The 18,376-nt window shown below is 37.6% G+C and overlaps 1 protein-coding gene across 1 annotated transcript; it reads left to right on the forward strand.

Annotated features, from left to right (window-relative positions):
• The first annotated feature begins 585 nt into the window (after nucleotides 1-585).
• On the forward strand, nucleotides 586-8,180 carry EMC7 (ER membrane protein complex subunit 7). The gene is made up of 5 exons (XM_064658463.1): nucleotides 586-884; nucleotides 2,975-3,094; nucleotides 4,971-5,109; nucleotides 5,628-5,708; nucleotides 7,744-8,180. The coding sequence occupies exons 1-5, from the start codon at nucleotides 601-603 to the stop codon at nucleotides 7,894-7,896; spliced, it is 777 nt and encodes a 258-aa protein (XP_064514533.1). The 5' UTR covers nucleotides 586-600; the 3' UTR covers nucleotides 7,897-8,180.
• The last annotated feature ends 10,196 nt before the right edge of the window (nucleotides 8,181-18,376 follow it).

The following is an 18,376-nucleotide window of genomic DNA, read 5'->3' on the forward strand; positions in this document are numbered from 1 at the left end:
CACAACGTGACAATAAATACATATGACATAACACGATGTGCTTCACAAAGGAAAATTAGGGGACAGGGAAGGTACTACAGCCCTTGTGGTTTCTCCTGTAAGTCTGTACTCTCCATTAAGTAACACATTTTCATGCTATCGTACTTAATCAGAAACAAACTGCAGTGCTATGAATCACTGCTAAAAGATGACAATTTAGGCCTTTATTTTATGATAAATTTTAATCTTTTGTAAGCTTGTTACTTGTTTTCCCCAGAAAAAGCTCGTTCCTCTTTGCATGATAACTATTAAGATTTAAAACTAAAACACCTTAAATAGATCCATTACCAAGGAACATACATCTACTTCTTACACATTTATGTTCTTCAGGTTCACATTTCTGCCATTCCACTTTCTGAGCAGCAATCCGAAAAAACAAAGGATCCTGCCCTGCCTTTCCAACGCGTGTGACACGGGCTGTTGGATAAGCGCGTTGTGTTTGGGCAGATTGTGCAGCTCAAGCACCGCAGCTCAACCGCGCCTCTCCCCTGTCCCAGAGCTCCGGCCCGAGGGGCGGCTCCGGCGCCGCCCCGCCCTCTCCCTGCCGGGCGCAGGCGCGCGATGGGGGCGCGGGCAGCGATGGCGGCGCGGAGCGGGAGCGGGGCCGGGGCTGGGAGCGGGGCCGGGGCGCTGTGCCTGGCGCTCCTCTGGCTGTCGGTCGCGCCGCTGCCTCGCGGCGCCTGCGGCTCGGAGCTCCTCGGGCCGGCGGAGGTGCCAGGCGGCGCGGGCCCCGGGGAGCGGTTTAAGATCGAGGGCCGGGCCGTGGTGCCTGGAGTGAAGCCCCAGGACTGGATCGCGGGGGCCCGGGTGCTGGTGGACGGGGAGGAGCACGTCGGCTTCCTGAAGTGAGCGGCGGGCGCGGCGGGGGTCGGGCCCCGGGGGGCGGCCCTGGCCAGGCGGGGGCCGGCGGCAGACTCGGCCCGGCCCGGCCGTGGTGGGGCGGGAGCGGGGCCGGGGCGGGGCGGGGCGGCTCCTGCCGGGCACGGCCGTGTTCCGGGCAGCCGCGCACGGCTGTGGGATCGCGGAATCACAGCCTGCCGAGATGGGCTGCTGGAGTTACGCTGGCCCCGTACCTTGTAAGGGACTAGGAACGGCCAGGCCTGCAATGCTGTAGGTTTTGGCCTCAGCCTTCTGCAGGCGTATCCAAACTGATGGCTCAGGCTGCTAGCGTAGCGATCAAAAACATTGGAACAGAGTTATAAATAAAAACAACTCCAAAACAAATTTAAACCCCAAACGCGTTTGCACTGTCTGGAGGACAGTGTTTATTCTCAGCTTCCCTTGGTGCAAATTCTGCCACGTTATAAGAACCTTAGCTTTGCTCAGAATTTACTAAATGTTTGTTGCAGTTGTGGTTCTGTGTTATAGTACCCGTTAAAAACTTTCACTGTACTGGTGAAAGCCAGTTCAAGGGATGACTTTACTGCTTCACACAACATCATGCAAATGCAATTGGAAGTTGTAAAGAATCACATTATCCTATTCAGTCTTAGGTGGTAGTGGGTATATATAAACAAAGGATCTAGAGATTTTAAGACATAGAAAATGTCCTCAATTAAGAATGTCATAGTTTTAAAAGTAGAAGTTACCAAAACCATTCCAGTTATCAAAATAGGAAAACAATTATTTGGTATAGTAAAGTTGTTTTTCAAGTATTACAAGAGTCGTTCTCTTGTATGAGCATTTTTATAAATCTGATTAGTTTCCTCACTGAGGTAAAAATGGAACTTTTTTCTTCTAAAAAAGCCAGTACTGGATACCAGTATATGAAGTGATAATTTGCTGTGTCATATGAATACATCTTTAGAAAAAAAATTAGGGGAATTTTTTTAAAGTGATACTGTAAAGAATGAACAATTAGAAGGAAATTCCTAGGGAAACATCCTTCTAGGAATTGCAATATAAGATAGCGTAAGCATTCTTAGTGCTTCAAATCATCACATAAAAGTGGGAAGGTGCTTAATTGATGTGCATCTTTGAAAAAGAGCTGGTGTAAAGGGCATAAGGACAAAATTCTTTTTGAGAGTTCCCTTTTAAGAGGGTTTATTTATTTGTTTTTCTGATGCACGTTTCTAATGTGTCAGGTTTTATTGTGTTTTTTTCCCTTCGAACAACTTTTTTTTTTTGTCTTAACTTTGAGTCTTATTTTTAGAAGAGAGATCATTGCTGTTGCTTTTAACACTAAGATTTTCTTACTGGAAACTTCTGGAAACACATAGGAGGAAAACTTCTGTACTTTTAAGACAACTGGAGCTGAAGCTTTCAAGTATCCTTTTAGTAATTTCACTGAATATTCAAGTTTCATATTTTAAAATAAAAGCCATTTGTATAAAAATCCCTTCTGTGTATATGTTCAGAGCTCTTAGTTTCCTTAGTGTTGTGACTGAGTTTTCCAGTGTGGGCTAGTTCTAAAGGGAGCAATTAAAATTAAACCCCTCTATTTCACAACAAAGGCACAAACTACTATTATCGTGCATTGCAAATCTTCCCTAATATCTACCCACACTATGTAGGATGTCAGTTTGGGGAGGGGGTTTGCTACCCGCAGAAGTGCTGAAGTAAACTTCATTGTATGTATTTCAGAAGGAGGAAAGAAGGTGTAAATTCCTTCTGCTGTTACTTGAATACGTGAAATGTAACTACTTCAGATCTTTCTTGGGCTGTTGAATTATTCTTCCAGCAAGACAATAACTTGAGGGCACAACAAAACCTTTAACAAAACTAGTAATTTCTGCTACTGTTGTGGCATACATTGATGATCTTAAGGGGTTTGATATTGTGAGTGCTGAATGATTTAAATTTTTCTTTTGGCCATTGTTATATTAAGATTTATAATATAAAATTATAGTCTTACAACCTCTTTTAAAAAACGGGAAAGCATGCTGTCTTGTATGCTGGAGCATATTGAAATGTAGCGCAACTTACTGTTTTTCAGGACAGATGGAAGTTTTGTGGTTCATGATGTACCTTCAGGATCTTATGTAGTGGAAGTTATATCCCCTGCTCATAAATTTGAGCCTGTGCGAGTTGACATAACTTCAAAAGGCAAAATGAGGTGAGCCTTTCCTGATGTGATTTGCTTCTGTGTTGGTGTATTATGTGTTCCTGACAGCACAGTACAAGAATTAATGTAAACAGTGCTGTAGGTCTGATGTTCCATTTCAGAGCATACGTTTCAGCTTCTTTTAACATCACTTCTAGGAGCATGTTTCTTAAAATCCGAAGTCTGATCTCTTTCCTTCTTTTTGTATTTATGGCCTTAAATTAGAGAAAATAGATTTTAAAAGTCTTTCTGTTTACTTTTATTATCTTCTTATGCAGCTATCCTGAAATAAAATCTGGGCATGAATCAGTTATCTGCTTTATCACTTGCCAGTACCTTTTTTTCCTTCTTCTGTATTCCCATTTCTTTAATAAATGTTCTGTCAGGATTTGGCACAGTGAAACTCCAAAGTATTTCTGTTACATTCCCATAGGACACTTGTTACAGTTACTGGTTAATAGTAGTAGTTGCTAACCTGCAGTATTTCTGTAGCATCATTAGCTTGTTTTTTATGTTATGGCAAGATATGTTATACCAAACCACTCTAACTGTACACCTATAACTGCAAGTTATTCAGAAATACAGAAAAACTATATATCTGATGTAGTAAGGTGATTTTCATTTAAATAAACGTGTTTGTAGTTAATTTTTCTTTGTTCAGGCAGACATAGAGTTTCTTAACTTCATTATTGTCTTCTACAGTATCTTATAAAAGTTATCATTACATTTTAGAAATACAAACATCAGTATAAATATTCCAACAGTATATTTAAGGGAGGTTAAAAGTTGAAATCTCACTGAAAATGGTGCTTGTTTAATAACGGAACAATTTGTTTGAGCTTAGGTTTTTTCCAAACTTTATGTAATTTTTATTTTTACAGTTCGTTAGGCAATATCTTACTGGCAACAATATGTAATAAATATGGACAAATAGACACAATAGTGTGTTTAACATCACTCCTAGCACTGTTTGGGTATCTGAAGACTAGTAAGGTTACAAATTTGATGTAAAGTAAATTGCTAGGATATGTCTGCAGAGGAAAGTCGCAGTAGGCTTGCCATGTCTGCCAGTCAAACAGGTAGAAACTGTAATGAGGAATACAGCTGAGGAATCAGAGATGCATGAAAAACTATGATACTTGAGGAAAATGTCAACAGGGCTTTTCTAGGGAACATTCTGCCTTAAAAATTAATGTAATTCCTAGAAAGAGGAAAAAGAATATTTGATAAGATCTACTTTAAAATCTCAAGTTTTGGAGAAAATATTTAGTCATAAGGTAGGCGGGAAAGACATTCTGTGGATGAGTATTTGATGAAAATTTCAGAAGGAATAAACTATTTCTCTTGTAATGAGCAGAAGTCATCCTTGGAGTTGCACTAAGGCAAGTAAATATTCTTAAATCATGAAAAATGGGTCAAGAGTGACGAAGATGGTAGTAACTGAGTAACTATCTAAATACCAGGCCCAAATAAATAATATGAGTGAAGAGCTATGGAAAAACCTGATAAAGTAATAAAGACTGAGATTCAGTATTGATAAATTCAAAGTAATGCACTTAGGCAAAAGGTATTAACTTCACATACAAATAACTGATCCCTGAGCAAACTGGTTAAACCAGACTATAGTATGCAAAGCTGTATCTGTCTTTATACAGTGTAGTTTTTCTTGTTCATTACCAAGGTGACAAAAAATGGCTTGTTTTTGATTCCGTAAAAGATGCTGCTGAGAGGAACTAGTTTCTGAAAAATGAAGCCTAATTGACACTGCATAATTTTGTTTGTAGTCTATTATTAAAACTTTGTTTCGATTTTTTTTTTAAAAAATCATCTTTTATTTTGTTAAAGATTCTATGATTATATTTTCAATTACTCACATTTTGCTCATTAGAGCAAGATACGTGAATTACATCAAACCCTCTGAAGTTGTCAGGCTGCCATACCCACTGCAGATGAAATCTTCTGGACCACCTTCATACTTTATAAAGAGAGAATCTTGGGGATGGACAGATTTCCTCATGAACCCTATGGTACGTACAAGCAACACGCAAAGGTTAAAAGTATGCTAAGGATCTAAATACAACTGTTTTTCAGAATACCAAGAATAAAGTAAATGAGAAAAGGTGTACACACTTTGCTCTTCCGAGAGGATTGTTTTATTTTTTTCATTTGCATACCAATAGAAAGTTTTTCTGTGACCTTCCTTACGTACACACTCTGTGAAAATAGCCTGTAGTCTGCTTCATTTGACAACATGATCTTGTTCTAATAATGTGGAGATCAACATGTTGCAGAATTGTAATTACAACAGTTTTAAGATATAACAACCATTTGCTTTATTGAAATAGATTTTGAAATCATATTATTTAAGGCACAATACTCCCTTACCAGGTTTCTTTCCTGACAAATGGATTACCATTACTGGGTTACTGACTCGAAATGCAGTGGTTCTAGAATTTGACTGTTTAGCTAAAGCTTTATGTTAGTATTTCTGAAAGTGTCTAGAGCAACAACTAAGCTGAAGAAGTATTTCCTGCTTTCTGTGTAGGTGATGATGATGGTTCTTCCGTTACTGATATTTGTGCTTTTACCTAAAGTTGTCAACACCAGTGATCCTGATATGAGGCGGGTAAGTAGGTTCAGTTGATGCATACATAGAGACCAAAGATAATGAGATTTTAGGGTACAGAGAAGCAATAAAAACAAAACTGGACTTTTAAAGAGGTCTTAATGGGTATCATTTATTCAGTTAATGCAGTGTTGCTGTTCTAACATTTCCTGACTCATGAATTTGCTGTTAAACAGGACAACACAGAATTAAATTATTTGCCACAACTTTGAGGCTGTTACAGTATGAATGGTGTTTTCCAGACTTTCTTTAGAGTGATAAATATAATTTCGCAAAGGATTTTTTTTCTGTAAATTTCCAGTATATTTTTGCACTATATTTAAATCTGGCACTTTATTTTTAGACATCATTTAATAAGTGTGTATTGAGAAGAGTATGATTTGGGGTTCTCTTTCCCATCAGGCTAAAGCACAGTTTACTATGTTAAATCCAGATGTCACAGTAGTGTATATGATACAGAGTCTTAATGTAGTCATTAAATTGCCTGATTTATTGTCCTTTCATCATGCAAAATGCTGAATAGCAGAAGGCTAGGACAAAATGGAGATTCAAGGTTTTTGCTAAATCTTTTCTTATTTTTAGAAGTATTCCTTGTCTGTCATGGGTGGCTGTTTTTTGAAGGCTTGGTTAACTAAAAACTCCTCCCCTAAATGACCAGTGTCTTCAGTAGTACTTTATAGGTGTCTGAATCTTTTTTTTTTAATAAGTAATACCTATAAAAAGCATATCAGAGCTATGTAATGCTATTTTGGCTGTAATTTTCATTTAAAAACAGATACAAATATATGCTAGCATGTTCTTCAAACCAAGCTGAACTCTGGAAGTTGAATTTAAAAAAAAGTCACTTATTCCTTACTTTTTTCACTGGCCTGACACTGCTTACAGGCAGGCCATTCTGATGGTAATACCATCAGAACTTCTGATGATTTAGTTCTTATTAGCTGACCAATATGACTTGTTAAGGAGAAATTTTAAGTTGAAGGAATTTTGCTTGTAATTTAAATTATCTTTAAAGAGTAGGAAAAGGGAGTTTTTAAGAACTCAATTGTAATGGTATTCTCTAGATGACCATGTATTAAATTGTTAAATGTATATCCAAATTCCATTTGTTTTTGGAGTGTATAGAGCTTGTATAATATTTTTCAAGTTAACTTGTTTTTTATTTATGGAATCAGCACAGTACTAGTCTGTGTAGAAATGATTAATGATTTAGTGACTGCCTGTTGTGGAGGCTTTAAGTGTAGATGTAGTGTGGATGCAATAGTAACAAAGTCTAGCAAAATGCCCTGAAAGATATCATTCTGAATGGTAACTAGAAGAGCAAGGTGACAATCCCACATTAAATTGGCAATTGCTGTAAGGGTTATCCTATTGTGGATGTGCAGTTAAGCTGTTGTATGCACTTCAGGGGTGGTTTGTTTTGAAACATGCTAATTCATCTCATAGAACCACTATGCTAAATTATAAAGTTACATTAAGCTTACCTGGACATATGGTCTCATTAAAATCCTTCTTTTCGTGAAGCAAAGAAAACTCACATGCTGTACTGTAATAGCTTAATGTCAGAAAGTAGGACAATGAAAATAACAAATTAAATTAACAAAAATTTGTTAATTTAGCATAAATAATACTAATTTGAAAACATCAAAGTGTGAATCTATGAAAGCACAGATCTGAAAATCTAAACAAAAGCTTAAATTTCAAAATGGAGGAAAGTAGTGTTGAAAATAAATAATGACATTTTTTTCTTTAAGATTATTTTTTTATCAGATGTTTGCCCTGTAAGACTGCTTAAGACATGGTTACCATTTTCCATACACCAGTGCTTTTAGTTTTGGGGTTTTATGTTTCTGTATGTAGCTGGGTGTTTGGCTGTGCTTGCATGAAAATATATAGCAATATGTAACTTGGAGGACTACAAATAGTGAAACAGTATTTTGGGAAAATTTGAAATCTTTCTGATACAATCAACTGATGCCTTAACTACAGCCAGAATTGTTACAAGCTATTAAGATTATCTGATCTTTGCATGCAGGAAATGGAGCAATCAATGAACATGCTGAATTCCAACCATGAGCTGCCAGATGTGTCTGAATTCATGACAAGACTTTTCTCTTCAAAATCTTCCAGCAAGTCTGGTGGTAGCAGCAGTAAAGCAGGGAAAAGTAGTTCTGGAAAAAGGAGGTAGTTGAGTCTTCAGTTTGCACAACTGTTTGTTATGTGCTGTCGTGTTTATTTGTCCTGAAAGATCAAAAAGCCACTACTGTAAACTTTAACCAGGCAGAAAATCAGTATGCTACAATTGTAGTTTGTAGCTTTTTTTTAGACTGTTATAAGCTGTTTTGTACTTGACAGTAAGCAAAAGAGGACATGGCTTCAATACTGTATCTGTATAAAGTTACTGGTTATACTGAATTAACTATATTGTTCTGTAGAGAATTAAAATAAATTATATGATGTGCTTCACAGTAATGAATGTCTTAAGACAATGTATAAAAATATTTCAAAGATAATACAAGTGGAGTTCAGTCTTAAGATGTCTTTAATGTTTTACACTTGCTTGAGTTCTGAAATGAACAAATCACCCTTTCAAAATTGAGTTGTGGGTTTACTAAGTAGTTTGCTGTATCAGCTTGTCAGATGTTACATATAAAATAATTTTATGTTGTTTACTGCCTACACAATTTACACAACCACACAGTGGGTAAGGTTGGAAGGGACCACAGTGGGTCATTGGGTCCAAGCTCCCTGCTCAAGCAAGGTTGTCCTAGAACACGTGGCACAGAATTGCATCCAAATAGTTCTTGAATATCTCTAGTGAAGGAGACTCCACAACCTCTCTGGGTAATCTTTAGTTCAAAGACTTTCCACTTTGTATTGCCCAGTTTTATTCTGATCTACTTCCTGCTAAAAACTCTTTGGAAGGAAAAAAAAGCAAAGTGTCTTTCATCAGAAAGTCTTTTAAACTGTCCAGTTAATTATGAATCAAGGTATCTATATAACATGATGAATGTTTATCTTGGATCTTTTCTTTCTAAATCACATGTATCATTTCTGCAACATTTTTGCTTCTTACTGTTTTCTGCGTGCTGTGCTTTCATCTTATTGGTGGTATGATTTGAGGCCAAATACAGAATTTTAAATGACTTGAAAATTAAATCATTTTAAAATGAAAGAAAAGAACTAAAAGTGTAGTAGGAAGATAAATCCCACTCATCTTTTAAATTATATTTCAAAGTATATGGTTGTTACTAAGTATGCTGAGTCACTGGCAAAACTTTGTTCTTGAGCTGCCTGTGTGTTATGCAGTATCTTTTCAAGCTACCTGGTAACTTCAGAGAAAAGTAGAAACAATTGATTGTTTTCCACTAGCTGAACATTTGCAGAAAGTGACATCAATACCTGTCAAACCACATTAGCAACTTATAAGACCCCAGGCTCGCCCCACAAGCTCATCAAAGAGGTTTTACTCTAAAAATATACAAGGCTCAAAAAATCCACTCACTGGATTTATTAAAAGGGCCTTCAGGTCTTTTATACCTTGAGAGAGCGCACAGTAAAGGGTGCTGCACACGTTACTCAGCAGGTTAAATGACATGCTTTTACTGGCAAACTTTTAAAAATGAGGGAACTTGACAAAAGTTTAAAGGGCAACATTCAAACAAATTAAAGCATTTCACAAAGCAATGACTTAGCACCTGCTAGCCCATACAGCTTAGCAAAATCCAACCCATCCAGTTTTTAGTTACCCAAATATCAAGAAAGGAGATTAGGAGAAGAAGTAAAGAAAGAGGGAGAAAAAGAGAGAATTACAGCTACCACCCCAGATCCAGCATAGATCCAGCTACCAGGAGTCCAGGAGATGGCAGGGTCACAGTCACACGATGGCTGCATGGTGCTGGTTTTATCTGCTCTGGCCCCCTGTGGCCACCCCTTCCAGGGAGGACTTCTGGCCCACTGGCCACTCTGGAGCGCCGGGGTAGGGTGAGGGGTAGGGTGAGGGGTAGGGTGAGGGGCAGTGTTCGGGTGTGCCAGCCATTCTGGGGCTGGATCAGGGGCTCTGAGGGGTGTGGTGTGGGCAGTGCTCACTGGTGTGCCAGTGACTGACAGCTGCTCTGGGGCTGCTCAAGGAGGCTCCAAGGGGCTGGGGCATGGGACAGGACACTATTCCACCTTGTTGAAATTTGACCTATTCCCCCCACTCCATTCCCCACACACTTGACATAAGTCCAAGCCAATAATTAATATAATAATCCAGTGTCTCACAACCATCCATAAATATTTTTTATTCAGCATAAATGCTGTTCTCTTCCATTTTTACAATTGCTAACTTCTTAGGTAACAGTACTGTGCAGTGTCGGTAATGTATATCTGATTCCCAAAATGGGTTTAACATTTAACATTCACCTACAGTACACCTGAAGCAAAATCAATTCTAATACATTTATTTGTTGTGCCAAACACTTAGGAGAGGTATAAATTTTCTTAGAATACATACTTAGAACTATGCTGTGAAACATAAAAGCTGCAAAAGGATAAGTACTCATTCATAGGATTAAGGCAGCTTTTCAGATGTTGGAGAAGAAATAACCCAATGATTTTGTGGACAACGAAGTCTTCAGTCTTTGCACAGTAAGCTGCACAGTTTTGCTCCCTTTTTGTTTTGCTTGAATGGTCTTTTTGTTCCATGTATTAAGTAAAATATATTCAATGGTGACAAGAGAATATTTGGATATTCTTGCTGAAAGGATTTACTGAAATGAATGTCACGTTGCCTTGGTGGGGAAAAACAAGCAAGCAAACAACCTCTTTCAGAGTACCTTGCTGAAAAATTTTTATGAAAAACAGGGAGCAGTCTTTTGAAGATGGAACATTTAGTATTGTTACTGTGCTATCCTGAAAGTACAAGCCACAAGTCACTTTTGTTTAACAGCAGTTGGAATGACAATTGCATTAACTTGTTCTAAGCACAGTTTGTTTGGTAGTTAATAATCATAGTGATGCATTTTTCCATGTTAGGTAGGAACAGCAATATTTCTGCCTTCTTTCATTGTGTCTGTTCACATTCTTGATTCGTCTTCAAGGGAGAATGGAGATTTCAGGCCATGAAAAGATGAAAGTCTTTGTTAAATGTTCAGAGTAAAAAAGTTGACAGGAATTGTAAAGATCCTAGTAAAACTTTTAAAGGAGCATATGAAATATTAAACACTTCTCTTTTTCTTAGAACGTATATAAAGGTCCAGGCAGTTTCTTTGTGCATCAGGATCAGATGCAGTGTATCTCTCCTTTGCCTTCCTCCTCAGAAAATTCTCCCCGACTCTCAGAAACCTGTTATCTGAAAAATCCAAGCCCAAAAATCTTGTTACCTAATGTTGTTACCTGAATCTTGTACTTTATTCACCTCCTTTTCAGACACCTTTTTGATAAAATAATTTGTAGAAGTCTGTTATTCTGCTGCTGAATTAATGCTAGTTACAACAGTACCATTTTTTCATTTTGTTTTATTTTAGAGCTGGAATCTGTCTGTCAAGTGAGCAAAGAGGTTCTACCTAGCCAGAGTGCCTTGGTCACTTAAAGTCACTTGGTCATTGTTGTGGTTTAACTTCAGCTGACAGCTCAGCTGCATACAGCTGCTCACTCACTTTCCTCTGTGGGATGGGGAAGAGAATCAGCAGGGTAAAAATGAGAATGCTTGTGGGTTGAGATAAAGACAGTTCAATAGGGAAAGCAAAATCTGCACATGCAGACAAAGCAAAACAAGGAATTCATTCACCAGTACCCATGGGCAGGCAGGAGTTCAGTTATGCCCAGGACAGCAGGGCTCCATCATGTGTAGTGGTTGCTTGGGAAGACAAGAACCATTGCTCTGCATGTACCCCCCTTCTTCCCACAGCTCTATAAACTGCGCATGAGGCCATATGGTGTGGGATATCCCTTTGGTCAGTTGGGGTCAGCTGTCCCAGCTGTGTGCCCTCCCAACTTCTTGTGCATCTCCAGTCCCCTCCCTGGCAGGGTGGGGTGAGGAGCAGAAAAGGCCTTGGCTCTGGGGGAGCACTGTGCGGCAGTAATAAAAATGTCCCTGTGTTATCAACACTGTTTCCAGCACAAATCCTAAACATGGCCCCATACTAACTGCTGTGAAGGATATAACTGTCACTGCCAAAACCAGCACAGTCAATTAAAGTTGTAATGTGGTCTTGGGCTACCATAAATGCCACTAAGCAAAACTTACTTGATAGCTTTGCTGTTGTGGTTACTATTATAATGCAAGGTTTTCTTTCTGCAGAAAGTAAATATTTGTTACAGTTCAGTTTTTGTTTTCTTATTTACAGATTTTTAGTAGTCTTTCTTCTGTGTGAGGTCTGGCAACTCCATTTTCCTCAAAAAAAATGTAGCTGCTTTTTAGTGAGGCTATTTGAGATAAGGCAGACTGTATGTTGGAGCAACTGATACCTCAGAACAGAAAGTAAAGATTTACAGAATCTGCTTGGACTATAGACAAACTGATTTCCTTATTGGCAAAAAGAGGAAAACTTCCTTCTTCTTCGACTGGGTAACCCTGCTACCTTCTGACTACAAGTTCTGGTACAAGTTCTCAGGCTTTGTCATTTGTTGACTTAGCAAGAGAAGTTGGTTCATCTTTCTGCTAGATTTCTCTTACGTTTTAGAGAGTTAAATCAGCTCACAGAAGGATCAAAGAAATCCTAAGGCTAGCAGAAAGTAAGTGCCAGAAACATGCAGTCAGAGACAGGAATTCTCTGTTTCTGGCACTGAGTGTGCGTAATACAATGAACTCACTGCGTCTTAAGGATTTGTAGTTGAAGTGCTCATTTAGCTACATTCTGAATGAGTGGGCAACTCAGTTTATGACAGGCCATGTAGAAGGGAGAGGAGACATATTTTGCTGAAGTCTGTTTTAGCTATTAGTCATTTAAGATGGCCTGGAAGGTGTTTAGAATTTTATCAATTACATCATCAAAGATGCTTACATTCTTCACATACGAAGAAAAAAATTAATGCATAGCTATCTCACCTTACTATTTTGAACAAAAAATATTTGTTGATGCTCTTTATCTTTTTGATGAAGTGGGGACGATAATGGCTCCGTAAATGGGGTGTGCATTGCTTCACAGAGACAAGCTGGCTTGTGGTTAGGATTTGTGTTTGTGAAAAGGACTTTAGAATCAAGGCCTTAGGTCCTGATACAACTGTTGGACTTTGTGCAAATCATTTCTGATTTCTGTTTCAGTTTCTTGTGTGTGAGGTACGAGAAGCTTGTCTCATAAAAGTAGTTGTGAAGATGAATTTAGTAATGAATATTGGGTACTCAGATAGCATGACTATGAGCTGACTGAAGAAAATCCAATATGTAATCTTGTTAAAGAGTACCTTTGTTAAGCATTATTATGTAGCTCTTGATATGTATCTATTAGAGCAACCCATTTCAGTAACCGCATGTCAAGATTTTCAAAGCAATCTAGGCAACTTTAAGTGCGTATCATTTTCCAACTTAGTGAAAAGTATATTAAATCACTAAGATCCATTTAAACATCTCTACCTGGGTGTTAATGGACCTCGAATTGCATAAAAGTCATGTGTGCTCAGTACCTCAAAGGGCAAAGTTTCTTTTACAGTTTGATAAAAGACCCTATTTTTAAAGGCTAACAGTGATAGCAATACCTTAAGGTACTAAAAGGATTTCACTTTCTTGTCTAAAACATCATATCTGACCTTAATCCTGCTCCTATTAATAGTGAGTAAATAGTGAATTTGTATTCCTATAATTCTATGTTTCATTTGAAACCAATTTGAAAATAACCAATATAAAATATAAATAATAACAAATCCTTAGTTGTTTTCATTCTGATGTGTTAGAATGAAATATGGATACATATGGCTATATATTAGACTTATTTAACAAACTGAAGGAAAATATAAGTTGTTTACATCTACTATTGATGGGCTAAGAAAGAACTTAAAATTTTGTATCAGTGGAAAAACAGATTTATTGAGGAAAGTATGTTGAAAGGTTAAAAAAATACATATGCACATTTTGCACATTCTTGGGCAGGAAAAGCACAAGATGCACCTATGGTACACATGTGGGACCTTGGGAAGGTCCTATTTAATAGGCTTAATTGTGGTCTGTATCTCTGTTAATTATCTCCCATGTCCAGTGAAACTCTCTGATGATGTTTCATTTTGTAAAATACTTCAGGTATTTTACTAAACTGTAAGGAGAAAAATTTGGAGAAAGACCCCAAAGGTAGAAGAAAATTTAAACATTGCTGTCATGGCATATTTGACACAAATATTAAGGTTTGCAAAAAATTGTAGATGAAAAATATTTTTGTGATGTTCTACAGACATTTTTTTCTAGATGACCGTAGCGTTGGCAGTAGTGCCAGCATATATGGACAAATGGTTATAAGTGAGCAAATCAACTGTAGTCACAGCTTTTAGGAGAGCACTGATTTCTGGTTTTGCATGTTACCCAGGTGAGTGAAGAAAAAGCTGTGATCCCATGTTTCTTTCCAGCTGGATAGGATTGCTGTACTATTCAAGAGATCAAGATCATCAGTCTTTCCCTCTATCACTACATAAAAACTGGGCACCCATTTAAGGCTCTTCCCTAAATCTTCCCAATCTAGCCAGCTTTCCCCCACTTAGTATAGGTTTCATTCTGTATAATAGTCTGCCAATAGACTGGTTAAATACATTATTATACTTTGAAGTGCCAAAAAGCAAGCAGTATCAATAGTGAATAAAAAAACCCCGAATTTCAAAAAGTCTTATGTCTTTCATCATTTCAGTGGCTGTGAAGACAGGACCCTAGATCTTAACGGCTGGTTTGAACTCTGTGTAAAATCAAGTGATTCAGACCATAAATTAATACAATGTTCAGGGAGCTTTTAGTCACAAAATTGTCTGTAGGAATAGTATTGAGTTTTAGTCTCTTTTCAGATTGAGCTAATGAAAGCTTCTGGAGGTCACAAATAGATTGTGGCATTTTAGTTTATTTTATTTCTGTTGTTTCAAAAGCCATAAAGGATTATGAATCCTCTGTCATAATAAATACCAATTCTTCAGGAAAACATGTCTACTTTTGAAATTATAAGGTTATTCCTTGAATTATGCTGGCAGTGGCCCTTTGATAATACTTTGTTTCCAGTAAAGTTAGGAAGATTTAATGACAATATAATTTTCTGTGCATGTGGAACTTTAGCTAGTTGTAATATGTTTGAGACTTATTTTATTGTAGAGTTTTTTTCCAAAACCTTTAAGTGTACCCTGAGGATAGTATATCTGCAAATACAAGAGTTTAACACAATGTACTGTTTACAGTTTTTTATTGGGAAAAAATAAAATTGAACAAAACGTCCAAAGGGCCTAGACAGCTCGTCATGAAAAATGTCAGCTTCAACCCTAGTAACCAACACCAAAAGTCACCTGCTGCTTTCAACCCACTTCATTAGTATTGCATTGGAAAGAAACACACTTGTAGAATTCTGCCTCTTTCAATCTTAAATCTGTGTTACAAAAAATCTGCTCTCCTTCGTACATTGTAGCTCTTTCTACATCTTTTGTATATGATGGAATACACTTGCCCTCTGACGGTCATTAAGTTCCTTTATAGCTTTGTGGTCCATCATTAGCCTTTTTTAATCTTTTGTACATTGTTCAAATTTGATAGCTTTTTTTTATAACTAAATAAACTTCTACTTTCTCAAATTTGCTTCTCTGCAAGAAGTGGTTATGTCTATAAAGACTTAAAATTTTAACCTGATTTAAGCACTGTTTGTTGTTTTTATTCTTTAATAGTGCTTATATTTTCTATACTCTTTTTTAAAGTATTTTTAATACTTTACATATAGTTTGTGTTTACATATTTTTACTGGCTAATCATTCTTTTATGTTCCAAGTTAGGAATTTGAATAAGCAGGTATTTCTGCAGTAACAATATGTGTTGCTGAGAATATTAATATGGTTCCTCAACAGAAGTCCAAACCATGAATTGGACTCTACCATGTTTGTTATTTTTAGCAGCGCTTCCATGCTTCGGTTAGCTCCTTTATGAACAAAATACAGACTAAAATTACCAGTGCAGCCAGGTTATATTAATACCTGTGGAAAAAGATGTGAACACATCCGAAGATCTTGCTCTTCTACACGATGTTTCTTTTGAAGGGAAGTTTAGTATTCTTTCTCCAGCCAATGCAAGTGCTATTGGTCTTAGCAGTGGAACACAGACAGCATGGCTGCAGATAGTAGATTATGAAAAACTCCTAGCCTACACTGTAGGAATGTACTTCTAGCATATGTATGGCCTTGTACTGCTGTAGCACTTCCAGTCTCCTCTGAGTGACTGTCATCTGTGGCACAAGTACGCCATAACCATGCAGTGCTTAAAAGGCAGTAGTCAGGAAAGGTCATTTGCCAACTAGACTGAAGCAAGGATAAATAAATGAGAATTTAAACCAAAACTCTGACATCTGTGCATGAACTTCCCTTAATGTCTAAATTCTACAGGTTGTTTCAGTGTGGGGGGAAGTGGCAGGCCCGTTAAGCCCCTAGAAGTTGACGAACATAATGTTTTGGATGGCATAAGACCATTCCCGAGAGAACAGGGAAGCTAATTAACCATTCCCATGAACAGAGCAGCCTTGAGAAGTTGGGAGTTAATTGGAAAGGTGAAAAGCAGGTTTAGGGAGGATAAAATGTACAAGGACAAGAATGTTGGCTGTGTTCACAGTGCAGGTGCATAGTGATGATGTTTTGTAGAAATTATGTTATTTACAGAAAGTGTGTGAGAAAATGTGGGCTAGCTGCCCCAATAAAGGATGCTGCTGCGCTGACGCAGCAGACAGCTCCTGTCTCAACTCCTTGTGCAGTATGTGTGTGTGTGTGTGCTTTTCTATCGGCCAAACCTAACTACTAGGATAGATATCCCGTGACATTTCAGAACCAGTATGTTAAAGAGGTATTGCAGGTTTTCTGTTCAAGTTTAACTTAGACTATAGGTTCTTAACACCATAGTTCCTTAAAATAGTTCATTTCAACAGTCACTGAGCAATCTGACTAATTCTTATGATGTGATCTCAACCTCTCCTGGGGAGAGCTGTGGGCAGTGAAATGTGTTGTTTTGGTAGAAATTTTTCTGCTCCCACCCTATCCACCCCCTGTGTATTTTTCGTGTTGCTATCCATTTTCCTTAAATACCAGGATCAAGAAACTAAGTCATGTAGTTAGTGTGAGACAGTGAGATCTGTGATAAGCATCATTTCCAGGAGAGATTGATTCCACAGTCAGTTGCACAGAGTGACAGAGTGATGGGATATACGTGTTTTGGTTTGGTTTTTTGGTTTGATTTTTAACTTGGGCTCATCATCAGACTGAGAATTTAACTTGTTTAATTATGCCTGCATTATGTTTTGAAGCATTCTTTTTCTGATCCTTCCAAGCATTTCTTGCAATGGTATATTTCTCTACATGAAAAATCCCCCTTTTTTTCTTTTTTTTTTTTTTTTAAAGAAATGCTACTAAGCAGTGGGGTTGCTAGAGAGCAACAGAAGTCACAGAATCTGTATTTGGAAATGAGGTGGTTGCCATGGCAACGATCCCAGCTGCTTCTTTTCTCAGCTGAGAAAATAATTTTTAGACTCCTATATTACAAGGTTAAGCTACAATGTTTTAAACTAAATGATATAGCTAATTGATTTAAAATTAAGATCAGCACATTGCTTGTTAAAAATCTTTGTGGTGATAATCATCTGAAATTGTTGAATCAAATATTTGTGCAGGTACTTATCAAATTTTTTTTCTGTTTGTTTTGGATCAGGTACTTGAGGTAAAACTGGTGCATTGAGATGGAAAATATTTTCACCTTACTGATTTTACTAAATTTGTTTTTTATAGTAGAAATTATCCTGAAAGCTGACTGATACCTAGATAAATAGTGTTTAAAATATGACTCATATTTTGCAATATGCCAAATCTGGATCAAACCTGAAATGTTAGATACTTTTAAGGTTTGTTGTCTCCAAAGTCCAGACAGCTGGTAAAGTGTTGGTTGTTTTGGTGGTCTCTAGGCAACCTCACTTTGAGCAGGATTATCACCAACACCAGTTCAGTCATGCTATATATAGCCAGTATTAAAAACCTCCAAGTATGGAGGTTACACAACTCATCTGGGAAACCTTTTCCTATTCTCCACTACTCCTGGTGAACAAACTTTCCCAAATGTCCAGTTTCAGTCTCCCAAGTCACAGGTTGTGGTCATTGGACTGTGTTGGTTTTAGACTATGGTATTAATCATGCTAATCTAAAAAGCCTGTAAAGGTTCAGATGAATAATAACATGAAGAGGGTCCCTATTAAGATAATTAGTGAACATTGGAAGGCACAGACTTCTTTGCTCCTAAGACTATCTAAGAACCATTGTCCCTGGTGTAAAACTCAAAGAAAAACTCCCAGAGCTCCTTGCAGAGTGAAGTATTACCTACCGGGTACTCACTATGGGATGTAGGGGTAAGGGCACTTTGGAATTGTTTAAAGGTTATTATGGGATACTTTTAATGGGACTGTAGGAGCATGTGGCACTATCTACGAAATGTTTAGAGGAAGTACCAAAGATTGGGAAAGGGAAGGATCCATGTAGCAAGGAGGTAC

The sequence above is a fragment of the Pseudopipra pipra genome, chromosome 6, assembly GCF_036250125.1.
Source record: "Pseudopipra pipra isolate bDixPip1 chromosome 6, bDixPip1.hap1, whole genome shotgun sequence".
Taxonomy (NCBI): Eukaryota; Metazoa; Chordata; class Aves; order Passeriformes; family Pipridae; genus Pseudopipra; species Pseudopipra pipra.

Excerpts from the sequence above, each read along its gene's own strand:
- EMC7 (XM_064658463.1), top strand. The coding sequence starts at position 601 with ATGGGGGCGCGGGCAGCGATGGCGGCGCGGAGCGGGAGCGGGGCCGGG. Across the intron at positions 5,110-5,627 it reads ATTTCCTCATGAACCCTATG|GTGATGATGATGGTTCTTCC; the intron begins GTACGTACAAGC and ends CTTTCTGTGTAG. Across the intron at positions 5,709-7,743 it reads GTGATCCTGATATGAGGCGG|GAAATGGAGCAATCAATGAA; the intron begins GTAAGTAGGTTC and ends CTTTGCATGCAG.